The sequence below is a fragment of the Balaenoptera acutorostrata genome, chromosome 2 (assembly GCF_949987535.1).
Source record: "Balaenoptera acutorostrata chromosome 2, mBalAcu1.1, whole genome shotgun sequence".
Classification (NCBI taxonomy): domain Eukaryota; kingdom Metazoa; phylum Chordata; class Mammalia; order Artiodactyla; family Balaenopteridae; genus Balaenoptera; species Balaenoptera acutorostrata.
Genome location: NC_080065.1, coordinates 172,335,146 through 172,350,306, shown reverse-complemented (window position 1 = coordinate 172,350,306; position 15,161 = coordinate 172,335,146). Strand labels below are relative to the sequence as shown.

The window sequence follows — 15,161 nt, the reverse complement described above, 5'->3', positions numbered from 1 at the left end:
AGAAGCCAGACACAAAAGGCCACATGTATGATCCTATGTATATGAAATGTCTGGAACAGGCAAATCCACAGAGACAGAAAGCAGATGAGTGGTTGCCAGGGGCTGGGGAGGGGAAATGGGGAGTGACTGCTCATGGGGATGGGGTCGCCTTTTGGGTGGGCTGTACAACAGCCTTGACTGACCAAGACCCCCCCCCGGGGCTGTGGGTTTGAGGTTGTCCAGCATCCTAACAGCTCCTGCTGGCAGGGACAGGGTGAAGAGCAGCTGGGAGGGCTCGGTGGAAAGGTCACAGATGCAGGGGGAGGTCCTGATGGCTGTCCCCCGCCCGCCCTGAAGGTTTGCAAGGCAGTGAGGGGAAGAAAAGAAGTGCCAACTATGCAGAGAGCCAGGCTGGCGGCGGGCTCGCAGAGCAGCACCAAAGAGACTCGAGCTGAGGGGCGTCGCGGGCACAGGGCTGCAAAGATGGGAACCACCTAAAATATCCAGCATTGGGGCTGAGGGGCTCCGGCCGTGGCAGTTCATTCACTGCAGGAAGACCCTCCCAGACACAGAGGCAGTGGCCACTGCAAGATGCATGGTGTAGAGAGAAGCATGGTGTGCCAAGTGGGGACTCGTCTGCAGGGACACACCCAGACTGCCGCGGACCGTCTTGGCAGGTCACCCTGAGGACCAGCATGCAGTGGGTGCCAGTGGAGAAAGGGGCCAGGACCCGGACACGGTTGGTTGAGGTTGTATCACCCGCCTTAGACATCCATTTCTTGGCTCTTGAAAGCAACAGAAATGGAGACGTGGAGGGCAGTGTGGTGACAGGCCAGGTGAGAGCAGCCGTCTGCTGCCCAGAGGCCCGTGGGTGTGACGGGTTGGGATGGGCAGATGTGCGGGGGCGATGGAAGCCAGAGGGGTGGGGGGGAGAGGTCCTCTGATCCCAGGAGACCACCGTGCTCAGTCTTTCGGGGTGCAGGCCGGGAGCCCGCTGTGCTGCATAGCTGTGACTGAGCGGACCCTCACTCCCGCACCTCGTTTCCTGTCTGCAACCCTCACTAGAGTATCGGCGCCACGGTGGTGGCACCCACAGGGGTTGGAGACAGGACAGAGGGATCCCTCGGGCATGGGGGCCCCAAGAACCGGGAGAACGGTGATGCATCCAGCTGGCCAGGATCTGGGCGGAGCTGGTGTGGAGGTGCACGGGAGTCGGACCACTCTGTGTCCAGAGATGAAACACTCTGGATAGAAGGTCAGATGCTGGTCATGGTGGCAGCTGACAGTGCGGGGTTAGGGCTGCGGTGACCCTGACTGACGGGCAGATACGGTGCATCTGCTCAGGGCCCCGAGCTGTCCTGAGCCCAGGTTCATTTAATTCTCCCAACAGCCCAGCTCTAGCATCTTCATTCCCGGTGAGGGGAAGAGAGGAGGAGACAGAGGGAAGGTCCCACCCGAAGGCTGAAGCAGAGGAGGAACTGGGCAAGGAGACAGAGAGGGACATCCAGGAGCCGGGGCACTCGGAGCGCCGAGCCTTGGGCCGGCAGGATTTCAAGAGCACGGATGCAGGAAAGTGCTCGGGAAGTTTATCGTCTTTAACGACATTTCAGCTGAAAATGGTAGAACTTGTATTAACGGGAAAAAGTGCCAAACCAATTCCCAGTAAAATTCTGAGCTCACAATAGACTTAAATCAAAACCGCATGAGGGCTTCCCAGGTGGCGCAGTGGTTGAGAATCTGCCTGCCAATGCAGGGGACACGGGTTCGAGTCCTGGTCTGGGAAGATCCCACATGCCGCGGAGCAACTGGGCCCGTGAGCCACAACTACTGAGCCTGCGCGTCTGGAGCCTGTGCTCCGCAACAAGAGAGGCCGCGATAGTGAGAGGCCCGCGCACCGCGATGAAGAGTGGCCCCCACTTGCCGCAACCAGAGAAAGCCCTTGCACAGAAACGAAGACCCAACACAGCCATAAATAAATAAATTAATTTAAAAAAAATTCAAAACAAAACAAAACAAAAAAAACCCACATGAAATGACACAGCAGAAGAGAGTGCGGAAGGCAGTGTCTGGGAGAGTTGGCACACGGATGGACAAATGAGCAAACATAATCACAACCCGCCCAACTGTGCAGCTGCAGCCCTGCACCTGCGTGGTCAGCCATCGGCAGGAACAAATCTGGGAGTGAACGACATCGAAATTAAAATCAGTCCAAAATTGTAATGGGAGAATTTGTGCCAAGTCCTGGAAGAAACAACTCAGCCTTAACCATAAAATTACTATAAAAAAAACCAAACGGAGCTGGCAGAACGAGCAGTGTCTCAGCCCATTTCAAATCCCAGCTGACAAGCAAAATATGGTACCGGTGTCGCCTGCCGTGAGCTCAGGGAGCGCTGTCTGCCGTCAGTTCTGGGTTTTCTGAGGTAACATGAATTCCAGGGAACCAAGGCAGGTCACACCGTCCTCTTTTCTGCTCATCCCAACACTTAGATGCGTCTGAGGTGACACTGCCGGGGTCTCCAATAGGTGAAGTGGTCGACATTCGCCTCACCTGCCAGCCGCCCCTGGCCTGAAAAGACAGAGACAGAGAGTCAGAAGGAGGCCGTGGGACAGATGACCCATCCGGCCCCCGCATCCCTGAGGCGGCTTAGAACATGCCGAGAACCGTGAGAGGAGCCAGGAGGTGGGGCAGGGACAGAGGGGTCAGTCCTGGGTCACAGCTGGCCTTGCACATGAGTGTGCCTCCTTGGCAGGAACTGGCCTCCACCGGCCGGGCTCTGGCAAAGGACTGACGGGGCACCGCGGCACACACTCTGAGGGTGAGGGAGACCCAGGCAGGCCCGGAGCTGACGGTGGTCCCCAAGACATCGTGGTGAGACGTGGTGCGCAGGAAGAGGTTCAGGAACCCAGCAGGATGCGGGCCTGGCTGGGAGTCAGGAGGGCAGGGCCCATGGCTGTGGGCGTGCGGGCTCTGTCTGCAGGGCGGGGATATATCGGGCACATGTGACCCTGGGATGTTTGTTTGTCCACAGGAGCCCCCCACAATGGAAACCACTACTTTTGGTAGTGGTTTGCAGCCCACGAGAGCAGGGCCTGCAACTCACAAGCTCCCCTTCACCTTCCTCATTCTTTTTTATTTTATTTTATTTTAATTATATATTTATTTTATTTATTTGGCTGCGTTGGGTCTTTGATGCTGTGCGTGCGCTTTCTCTAGTTGTGGCAAGCGGGGGCTACTCTGTTGTGGCGTGCGGGCTTCTCACTGCGGTGGCTTCTCTTGTTGCGGAGCAGGGCTCTAGGCACACGGGCTTCAGTAGTTGTGGCTCATGGGCTCAGTAGTTGTGGCTCACGGGCTCTAGACTGCAGGCTCAGTAGTTGTGGCGCTCAGGCTTAGTTGCTCCACAGCATGTGGGATCTTCCTGGACCAGGGGTCGAAACCGTGTCCCCTGCACAGGCAGGTGGATTCTTAACCACTGCGCCACCAGGGAAGTCCCATTCACCTTCCTCATTCTTGACCTTTCCTTAACAGGCAGAACCCTCCTGCCTGCACCCTCTACCCCTTCCGACCCCACAAGGCCCAAGATCCGGCTCCTCACCCCCCCATCCCGTTACCCCCTCCCCCACTTCAGCTACTACCTCCCATGTGTCCCAAGGAGCTGCCACAGAGGACAGTGTTGGGCAAACAAATCAAGAGAATGCCTTCAAGGGCTGCCTCATCATGTGACACAGGGACACTGAGAGGCCAGCGTTGCTCCGCCCACCCTCAGTCTGAAAGCAACTGGGACAAGGATACTGGCCTCAGGGGGACACACTCTGCCCTTGGATGGACACCCACAGGCCTATGATCCCAGAAGGAGAACATGAGTGGTGAGGGGAGGGGTCCACTTACAGGCCTGGGAGGTGACAGGCTGGAGCCCAGTGTGGGACTGGGAGCCAAAGGGCAGCTCAGGGCCGAGGAGATGGCTCCCAGCTGGGGTGACCTCAGCCCGAGACCCACTCTCTGGAAGACCATCTGTGCCTGCCCAGGGCAGGGGCCCGTGGCACAGGTGGGTGTCCACACCACAACCCCAACCTTCCTGCTTACTATGTGGGGTTGACAGGAGCCCACGTCACAGTGCACAGAACCCTCACCCCGATTCCTCTCACACGCTCACCCCTACTGTGCTCCGAGGTGCTGAGCCCTGGGCAAGGGCAAAGCCGGACAAGTCTGGCCACCTGGTGGTGTCAGAGTACTTACTCTGCTCAGGTGCTCATTATGGGCGGTGGGGTTGCCACAGTGATGGGATGCACACCGCCCGGCCCCGGGAGGCATCCATTCCCTGAACCTTTAAGAGGGGCTGGGGGTAAATGGGTGGGGGGTCAATTCCAACGGAAACAGGTGGGCTGTGTAAGGCCCTGCCCACTGCCGCATGGCCGGCCTTGTCACACCTGCACCTGTGCAGCCTCTTCAGGACAACCCTGCGGCGGGGGTCGGGCCCCTGCAGCTGTCAGTGGGAGGCCGAGAGGCCCCAGGGACTGCGAGAGGCATGATGCCCTCTGACCCTGGCTGGCCTGGCACGTTGCCCCAAACCCTGAGAAAGTTCCCGAGGGCACATCCTGAGACAGCTGAGATCCATGGCTCATTTTCTTCCCAGATCTTCGCTCTGGCCCAGCTCGCACCGGCCGAGGGGGCAGCCAGGATGGTGAGGCCACGGCATGAACGTGTTGAAGGGTCTGAGCCCAGTGGGGCTGTACCTTCAGACCGTCAGGGCCTCGTCTGCCCACCCTTGCCTTCTCCTGATGGGTACAGACACCTTTGGGGAGGGAGGGCTCCTTCCCAATAGGCAAAGCCCTCAGCAGCCATCGAGTCCTGTGAGGGGTGAAGGTCTTTGCCGAGTGGGGCGCCACAGAGCTGGGCTCCCTGAGGCGGCTCCGCCAGCCTGCATCCGTCCCCATGGTGGACTGAGACACGGTCGAGATGGCCGGTTCCGAGGACCCGCCACCCACCTGGGCTCCACGTCGGCCCTATCACTGAGTCCGGGAGCCCACAGGTGTCCTTGGGATTGTGCTGCAGACTCACCTGGCCCAGAAGGCTGCCTTCCCCAGGGGCGGGCCGGAGGGAGGCCAGCGTCTGCAGGGTGATAAGTGTGTCGCTGGTGCTGGGCATTGGAAAGGGACCAGAGGAACCTGGAGGGGCGGGAGGGGTCGGGACCAGTGTTCCCACCCTGGGAGTCACAGTGACTCCTCAGGTGGGACCTACCAGCCCCCCGGCCAGGAAGAGGCTGCGAAGGTGACTCCTACGGCTCCCTGCCCCTCCCGCAGCCCTGCATGGGTGGGGAAACCAGACTTTTGGTAGGAACTTTCTGTCCCCACAGCACCTGCCCAGCCTGCCGGGATGTGTTGACTTCACCGGGATAATCACTAATGGAAACAGAAACCCTCCCAGTGTAAATAGAGAAGAGGCACACACAGGGACCAGTCTGCTTCCCCAGATGCAGCTCAGTGGGCCCGGCCACGTGGGAGCGACTGACCCTGGGCTGGGCAGCCTTACTGACTGGACCTGGGCCTCAAAGGGCAGCTGGCCTGGCTCCCCGGGCCCCTGACGTCGGTGGTGTCCTCTGCCATCTTACCTGTGTAAATGGTAGCCTCTTTTTGAAACTTCCCCATGTTCTTTTTATACCGGATTCTTTTGTTGCCGAACGAGTTGGAGACCTGTGGACAGGCAGAGATGGAAGTCACTGGAAAAGCTGACCTAGCGATGAGACACGATGTGGACAGACCGCCAGGGGGGAACATCGCTGAGTGACAACGCGTGGCCCTGGGGCTGGGTGAGAGGCCGGGACTGAGAAAGTGGCGCTAATGAACTGTGGGCCCAGGGAAATGTCTGCAGTGTGTTGGTGACACCCTGGACCTGGCGTGGCTTATAGGAGAGGGGGGAGCTGGAAGGAAAACAGGCATGCGTGTGACACACTCAGAGAGATGAGTGTCTGCTCACTGCGGCAGCAGGCAACAGACTGAATACTGATGCGGGGGACGCATCAGTAACCACACTTCTGGGAATGCAATTTAGGCAAAGAACACAGTCGAATCCAAAACTTATTAAAGGATAAGGACCACCTGACAGGGCAGGGGAAGGAGCTGAGCACTGAGCTGAGGGCCTGTTTTTAGTCCCCAAAGCCAGTTAGGAGGGAGCTGCAGTCACATGCATCCTGTAAGCAAGGGGCCGGCCCAGGGCCTAGAGGTCTGAGCCCAGCTCTGACTCCAAACCTGCACGGAGACCTCCAGGGCAGGGCTTCTCCCTGTGGGTCACTCTCTGGGGGGCGTCCTGGGCACTGAGGGTGCTGAGCAGCAACCCTGGCCTCCACCCACCAGATGCCAGTAGTGTCCTCCCCTCCCCGCGGAGAGTCGTGATAATGAAAATGTCCCCTGGGGGCAGAATCGTCTGGGTGAGACCCTGGGCAGTGCCTTCCTAAGAGCATGAAGACATATCCCAAAGTAAGGCACCTGGCCCTGCAGTGAAAGGTATGTATTTTAATGAACAGAAATAAACAGTTGAGTTACGTGACAGGACTGTGGATGGAGGACTTTTCTCCTCTAAAAATCTGTTTCTTTAATGTCCCTCCATAATCCTCTCGATGTCAACCATGAAAAGACAAAGCCCCACGTGTGCTCCCTGCTCCTCAACTCTCCTGCCCTCGGTGTGAGGGCGACCTGTTCTCAACCAAACCAGGTAAGCACTAGGTTCCCACTTACCTCCAAGGAATGTGCCGACACGTCTGTGTGGGACTAAGTTTGCAGAAGAATGGCAGTGAGCAGTTTTCCATGTTGAATTCAACTGGCATTTTAGAGGGACAAAGAGCAAACTTCCCGTGTGGGTGAGGGAGGGCGGCTGCCGGGGAGCTGGCCCGGGCCAGGGTCCACCCTCTCCACGGGGTGTGTCCCGGCACCTCGTACAGGAGTGGGATGCCCTCTCCGCCAGCTGTAGCTCGGAGCCACTGGCCACTTCCTGCCCAGTCACCCTGGCCCCTTTGGCTCATACAGCTGCAGCCGCCTGGGTTCCTGCCCATTGCCCTGTCCATGGGCTCAGCTCTCCCGCCCTTTCCCCCTCGGGCCTCCTCACCCTGGAGTTGCAGCTGATCCTGTCCTGAAAACGTCTGTTGCCTCATCTGCAACACCCTTTGCCCTAATGGTGCTCTCCCTCCCCCGCTACTTCCTCCTTAGGCGAACCTCACAGCCTACACGACATCTGTATCCCAAATTCGGAGCCCTCCCTCAGCTGTCAGCCATTTCCAGCTGGAGGACCCGCCAGAGTGGGTTGGGGCTCCCAGCACAGAATTCTGCTGCTGGTGGGCGGGGGTGTCAGGGCCCGGCCACAGATCGGGAGTCACTGGAATGCGGCCGGTGCTTTTCAAACTTTTGTTTGCAACGAACCCTCTCCTGAGATAAAGTTGAGTCCCAAGACCCAGCTGCTCTCTGGGGGTGCCAGGGCTTGAAGTGAATCTGGCCGTTTTCAGATAACTGCTCGTGGTGACAAACAAGCTGCCATGCCTCCCACTTCTTTTGGGCCTCGAAGCCCCAGAGGTGCAGCCCTCACTTCAGCTCCAGCCAAGGTGCTGAGGACACCGCAGCAGTTGCAGGGTGAGTGACGTCTCATGTGACCGGGACACCTGTGAGGCTTTGCTGCCTGTGTGACCCTGAGGGGCTCCTGAGTGCCTTCGTCCCCAAGTCGCTGCTGGACAGGGCAGGGGCCAGAGCAGAGGGTGGTGACTGAGGGCACAGGCTGACTGGGCTGGAAACTCAGCCCCTCCAACTGCACAGCGGGAGCAGCCCTCCCTGCAGCCGGGGGCGGGGTGCCGTGCCCTGACCCCCACACTGCCCCACAGGCGTGGCCTGGTCCTGCCTCTTGCTTGTGGGCTGCCTGCACTTACCGTTCTCACTTTAAAACCTTCGGAAAGGGCTTCCCTGATGGTGCAGTGGTTGAGAGTCTGCCTGCCAATGCAGGGGACGCGGGTTCGAGCCCTGGTCTGGGAAGATCCCACATGCCGCGGAGCAACTAGGCCTGTGAGCCACAACTACTGAGCCTGCGCATCTGGAGCCTGTGTTCCGCAACAAGAGAGGCCGCGATAGTGAGAGGCCCGCGCACCACGATGAAGAGTGGCCCCCGCTTGCCGCAACTAGAGAAAGCCCTTGCACAGAAACGAAGACCCAACACAGCTAAAAATAAATAAATAAATAAATAATAAAAATAAAGGAATTCCTTAAAAAAAAAAAAGAATATGGTAAAATGACAGTTGGTATCATTTAAAAAAAAAAAAAAAACCTTCGGAAATATTTCTTGGGTTCTCGTCTTAGCCCCGCCACCTTACCCCAGTTCCAGGGAGGACAGTGGTGGTCCCGACTACCAAGGTTGCCCAAGGTTGTCCAGGTCCCTTGTCTGATCTGCACCACCATTCCCCCTCTGGAGCCAGATGTCGTCTGTCTTGTACCCCCAGACACACACACTGGACTGTTTGAGAAACAAGAAGGCAATGCACACGCCTGAATTTATCCCAGGATAACTGAATCGGTACTTAAGCACAAGAGCTGGTCTATCACTTTAAGTCCTAATTTTCCTCCAAGTTCTTTTCCTTCTCCTAAGCTCATACCCCACCCCTCTTATGCAACACAGCACATCCCTCTGATAGGAGAATGTTAAATCCTAATGACTGCAATCCAGAGTACCTCATGATACACTCTGTGGTGTTGCCTCAGGGACCACACACCCCACACCAGTTGCCTCAGCGAGTCCCCGCACCTGGTGGGTATGGCTTCTGGCCTGAGGCCCACGTTCATAGCCCAGACCCGGGACCTGAGCCCAGTCAGGCCGACTCGGAGCCTGCACACCCGGCTCCTGCTCCACACATTTCATCAACTTCCCTGGGTGTCCTCCTCACTGGGCTGAACCTTCCCTCCCTTCTGGGTTCGGGGAGGTGTGGCAGGAAAGGACTGTCACCTGGGAGACCATGATGCCACCCTTCCTGGCCAGCTCTTCTTTGGCTTCTTCACTGGGGTAAGGGTAGTTCAAATGGGAATAAAAATATTCATTCAGCACTTCCGTGGCTTGCCTGCTGAAATCCTGCCGCTTACGCCTGTGAAGACAGACAGCCTCAGCCGGGGGTCGTACATGGGGCCTCATCCTCATCTCTGATTCCCTAGAGGTTGTAACAGCAGCAGTCAGCACTTCAGTCGCCTTCCAAGAGGCTGTGTGAGGGCTACACCTGCAGCTGTGGCCACAGCCCCTGCACAGGCTTGGAGGCCCCCAGAACTTAGACCCAATCCAGCACTGACTTGGTTCCGCTTCCTAAGAGCTGACCCTGGGGTCATAGGCCGGGGGTAGGTAGGGCCTGACCTGGCATCGAGGAACCTCGAGCGCAGGGTCACCACGGCCTCGCAGGTGCTCTGCTTCAGCTGCATCTGGACGCTGTTGAACTTGCCGTGCAGGATGCCCAGCACGTGCTCGACCTCCTTGGGTGAGACAGGCCTCATCCTGCTCTGCTCCCGGGGAAGGCTGGTGACATGCGTGGTGAACTCACGGCAGGCCTGGGGTGGGGAGACAAACGCCAGCCGGTGACTACCCAGCAGGCTGTCCCGGGGCTCCATGTGGAGCAGCCACCTGCCCCCCGAGGCTCCCACACGGGCTGGCTACTGAGAAGTGAAGGCAAAAGGCTTCCGGTAAAATCGGCCACCTTTGCTGTGAGACCAAGTGTGTGGACTCCCTGGTCTGGGCCACCAAAGGAAGGCAGTTAGTGCTCCACGTTTTGCTTTGACAAATGCGCATTCACATGACAGAAACTCTTCCATGCAGAAAGATCACCTGTTCCTATTTCTCTAGCTCAGAATGGTAAATCTGTTGGATCTGGGACAGCTTGGCCCTGCAGTCAGAGTGCTCAAGGCCATTGTCATTTGGACAGCCACCTGGTGTTGCTGTGCCGGCCGCCGCCTGTGCGCCTCTTCCTTGCTTCTCCGGCCTGCACATGCCCTCGGCCAGCAGCACGTTATCCAGCTTTAGGAGCTGAGCGTCGGGGGGACCCTCTTCCGGAATGCCACGAATGTTCAACCCTGGGTAAGAGAGGAGAGACTGAATCAGTGTCTGTTGGCGGAATAAAAACAACCACAACAGAGTGTTAGCACTGGCTTCGTGTCTGAACACTTTTCACGGAACCCTTGAGGGGAAAGAAAGACTTCATCTGATAACAGACATTGAGTAACCCCGTGACGCTGGTCCAGGTGCCAAGCTTAGGAGCCCAGTCTGGGTGGCGGGAATGCAGGGGGCACACCGACCACAGCTCACAGCCCACAGTTGGGTGTGTGTGGGGGCCCGCAGGACAGGGGCGGGGTGGCACTGGGTGCTGGAAAGCCTGAAGCCCTGAACCTTGTCTTCAGATGGGAGAGGAGGCACGTTCCAGACACACACACTAGCACAGGCAGGGATACGAAGGCTAGCGGCAGCCTGGCTTCAGGCAAGGCCGTGCTGCTGTGTGTCTGAAACTGAGCCCCCCAAAACCGAGTTCCCTTACTGAGTTTGACTAGTTTCTCTATCTAAAACTTTATTCCCTTTCTTGTTCCCTTTGACCTCAGTCCTGTGCTAACTGAACACTAATCAATCAGTCAGATGACTAAAATTGCTGTTGTTGATAGCATCGTTAACGTGCTAAAATTGCTATTATAGGTATCATCATTAATGTACAAACTCAGGTTATGTCTCCAGGGCAAGATGAGCTAACAGACCGCTAAGCCATGGACCCACCTGGTCAGCGAATCGTAAACCAGAGACATCCTGACACCCGAAACTACGATTATGAAATGTCACAAGATGATGATTAATTCCAGCTTCTCTGTTCTTCCCCTTAAAAAAAAAAAAACCAAAAAACCCTCACTCAAAGACCAAGGTGGAATAGAGCTGAGGCTTGTCTCCCACTCCCTTGCTTGGCGCCCTGCAGTAAATGCTGTACTTTCCTTCACCACCACCCGGTGTCAGGAGAGTGACTTTGCTTTTCAGGCAACTGAACTTTGGTTTGGTAACACGTCTATTATGTCTGTTTGTGTTTCCTGTGTGTGTGTTGGGGGGAGGATTGTTGCTATAAAGTCAGAGAGGAAAAGACTGATCCAGAGGTGCCAGAGAAGATGAACTAACCCACCGAGAGATCTTTATTTTTTTAATACATTTATTTATTTATTTATGGCTGCATTGGGTCTTTGTTGCTGTGAGCGGGCTTTCTCTAGTTGCGGCCAGTGGGGGCTACTCTTCGTTGCAGTGTGCGGTCTTCTCATTGCGGTGGCTTCTCTTGTTGCAGAGCACGGGCTCTAGGCGTGTGGGCTTCAGTAGTTGTGGCTCGCAGGCTCTAGAGTGCAGGCTCAGTCGTTGTGGCGCACGGGCTTAGTTGCTCCGCGGCCTGTGGGATCTTCCCGGACCAGGACTCGAACCCGTGTCCCCTGCATTGGCAGGAGGATTCTTAACCACTGCGCCACCAGGGAAGTCCCCCACAGAGAGACTCTAAGCAGAGAAACAAAATGATTGGCTTTACAACACGGAGAAGCCACCGCAGCTGGACTGAGAGGGTGACGTGCTCGAGGGCAGGACTGGACGGGCAGTGGACAGGCAGGGGAGGCAGTGAGGGGGAGCTGCTGCTGTCCGAGGGGATGCAGGTCAGCTACAGGGCGGCCAGAGGGCGAGGCCCCAGAGTCCGTGACCACCGGATGTGGGCGTGAGAGAAAGGAAGAGGCTGTGACCACTCCCACATTCGCCCTGGAAGGTGCCACTTTTTTCCCAAGCACAGCACACAAAGCAGCAGGCAGGCACGTGAAAAAATGGCATCAGCCTGGTCCCTGACCCAGCTAAGCATGAATGTCCAGGTGGCTGCGAGGCAGCTGCTTCCTGGGAGCTGGGGCTGAGCTGACCAGTTTGGGTGGGAAACAGGTATTCATGAGTCATCGGCATGTGGTGTGTGGGAAATCCATACATATCCACCTGTACCTGCAGCTACACCTATGAGAAGGCCATGCCCCTGAATACTAGAAAACCAGCATTTCAAGAACAGGCAAAGGAGGAGACGGAAAGAGTTATCGGGTAGTTGGAGGAAAACCCAGTAGTCACAGAGGGGTGAAAACATGGGCTTGGTCATTGGGGGAATGCTGTTAACCTCTGCAAAAGCAGGGTGTGGTGGGGTACAGCCTGACTAGCAAGTTCTGGAGAAGCATGGGAGACAGGCAGTGCAGGGAAGAGGCTGCTGCAGGGGTTACAGAGCGAGCTCGGGTCTGAGGAGGGTGGTCTTGCAGGACCTGTGTTTTCTTTGCTTTTTCAGTGATAGAAGAAACATCTGTGGCTACAGAGGAAAAAAGATTGGGGGGTGGTTCCTGATGGGAGGCAGGGAACGGAGAAGGAGGTAGTGATGTAGGAAATCCATCTAGCTCTGACTTTCTGGAAAAACAAAGTTTAAAGCGTTTTCTTAGAAACAGGCTCTCAATACTATCAGTTACTAACTGACTCAAGTGCTCAAATAAAAATTGAGTTTAGGGAATTCCCTGGCGGCCCAGTGGTTAGGGCTCAGAGCTTTCACTGCTGTGGCCCGGGTTCAATCCCTGGTCCAGGAACTAAGATCCTGCAAGCTACGTGGTGCAGCCTAAAAAAAAAATTGAGTTTAATCCTATCATATGGATATTTTCTCATTAATCACGTGCCCCTTTCTTGTTCCCTATGTAACAGGTTAACCTTTTCTGTCAAAAACTCACCAGTGGGGCTTCCCTGGTGGCGCAGTGGTTGAGAATCTGCCTGCTAATGCAGGGGACACGGGTTCAAGCCCTGGTCTGGGAGGATCCCACATGCCGCGGAGCAACTGGGCCCGTGAGCCACAACTGCTGAGCCTGCGCGTCTGGAGCCTGTGCTCCGCAACAAGAGAGGCCGCAACAGTGAGAGGCCCGCGCACCGCGATGAAGAGTGGCCCCCGCTTGCCGCAACTAGAGAAAGCCCTCGCACAGAAACGAAGATCCAACGCAGCCATAAATAAATAAATAAATTTATAAAAAAAAAAAAAAAAAAAAAAAAAAACTCACCAGTGAAAATTGAAGGCTCTTAAGAGATATCCTTGCAGGAATTTTCTTCACATGCAGGGACCTTTACCTCCTTACGTTTGGGGACCCTCAACTCACCCAAAGGAACCCTTGTCACTTAACTCAGTCCCACTGGGTTATAATGTGGCTTTTTCTGAAAGAACTAAAGGAAAAGTGCCCCTTTTATCAGTTGCTGGCCTTCCAGTTCAGAGACCCAATTCTCTAACAACCTTACTTGGTCTTCAAGAAGCACCAAATGTAAACACTGGGCACTCCTGGACAGAGTTGACCTGTGCTGCCTGATTCCTGTAAAGGCCCACACCCTCTTAACCATTCTTAACCCAGAGTAGATAATGGACGTCCTCCTCCCTCCGGCCCTCTGTCTGCAAATCCTATTGATTCAGACTCCATGATCAACCCACCATCCATCCCCTCCCTTAATGCCACTGCTGGAACCCTGCTGCGCTGACCCCTCTCCTGCCCTCCGTGACCTGTGAGGAAACCCCTCCCCTCTGATCCACTGTGCACACCTGCAAGCCGACTACCTTCAAACACTGTGTTCATCATGCCACTCTTTTGTTCAGAGACTTCAACCAGGGCCTGCATCCACCTAAATTAAAGCCTAGACTCTGACACCTCGTACTCAGGGCCTTTTGTGACAGCTTTCCAAACCCACCTTCATGAACTTTCCCTCTGCCGGGCCCTTCATGGGCTTTTGCAGCACAGCAGATACTCTGCGACCGTCTCAGGCTTACTCAGCAGCTCGTCCCTGAGCACCCGTGGTTGCGGCTGGGGCTCAGGAGTGGCCCGAGAGGGACACACAGCACCCCCGTCCCTCCCCAGAGGGCCCCCAGCACACCCTGACTCCCGGGCTGGAGGGGCCACCTCCACAGCTCCCATCACAGCTTCCCTCATTACAATTAGGGGCAGGAGTGGTCCAGGCTGGACATGCGGTGGTGGGGGCATGTGCACACCTGTGTGTGTTCATGCGTGTGTGACTCTGGGCTGCTCAGGGTATGTGGCAGTCTTTCATTCTTTTTTCCTGGCCGTGCCACGTGGCTTGTGGGATCTCAGTTCCCCGACCAGGGATTGAACCCAGGTCACATCAGTGAAAGCGCCGAATCCTAACCACTAGGCCACTAGGGAACTCCCCTTTCGTTCTTTTATTTATCCAACAGTAAGCATCTGAGAGTCTATCACAAGCCAGGTACCCAACCAGGTGCTGGAGATTTTTAAAAATACACCAAAAAACCACGGGACTTACTGTCCTCAAATGAAAGCTCTCAAATTACAAAAAGAACCCCATTTTCTCATATCTCTTTACGGGATATGTGTTGGTGTGGCCTTTTTTGGAGGGGAGGTTTGAAATGCCGATTAACACAGAAAAAGCACATATCCTTTGATCTTGATCAGAACTCTGTTCTGAGAATTTACCCTACAGGAACACTGACCCCTGTAGATGCTGTATTTACAGGACACACACGACCACCCCGTAACTGTGAAAAACCAAAACCGCCCAAATGCCCATGAATAAGGAGACAATATGCCTGTCATACCCCAGGCCCTGTGGTGTTAACAGTGCGTATGTTATGACCAGCATTCGTGAGCTACAAGCTTTGTTTCTTTAAAGCTGTATATTTTTGCGAACGTATCTGTATGAGGAGAAGCAAAACTTAACAAAAGTTACCCTGTGCCTTAGTTACCAGGACCGGTCCCAGCTGTGGACACGGCCCTGCCGAGCGCCTTTCCCTTCTGTCAGCGAGCAGCCCCTCGCACGCGGCCCTGCCTCTCCCTCAGCACCGCGCGTCTGTCTCCCAGCACACTGTCCCTGCCTGATTATGGTCATTAGACACTCGTTCCCGTCAATTACAACAAGCTCATTTCCGGTCCCAGGGGTGCTCCTCAGCTCCCCCAGGGCCCTCGACTGGCAGGCGGGAGGCTTTGGAGACCAGGAGCTCAGCTCAGGGACACTGTCAGTTGGAGACACTCAGAAGAGGTGGTGGGATCTAAAACAGAGGCACTCCCCCGCAAACCACAAAATTTCCTTATGTTCCCAATTTACTGTGGGTAAAAAACGCCAGTAAACCAAAGAAGGAAGTAAAATAAAATTATGAATATCA

The 15,161-nt window shown here is 55.8% G+C and overlaps 1 protein-coding gene across 1 annotated transcript in view; it reads right to left on the bottom strand.

Moving 5' to 3' along the window:
- Window positions 1–2,004: 2,004 nt before the first annotated feature.
- Window positions 2,005–15,161, bottom strand: part of PBX4 (PBX homeobox 4) — a 50,039-nt gene continuing 36,882 nt past the window's right edge. Inside the window, 6 exon segments of the mRNA XM_057538364.1 lie at window positions 2,005–2,545; window positions 5,036–5,142; window positions 5,511–5,667; window positions 8,948–9,083; window positions 9,344–9,534; window positions 9,809–10,053. Coding sequence (XP_057394347.1) covers window positions 2,360–2,545; window positions 5,036–5,142; window positions 5,511–5,667; window positions 8,948–9,083; window positions 9,344–9,534; window positions 9,809–10,053 — 1,022 coding nt within the window. The 3' untranslated portion in view covers window positions 2,005–2,359.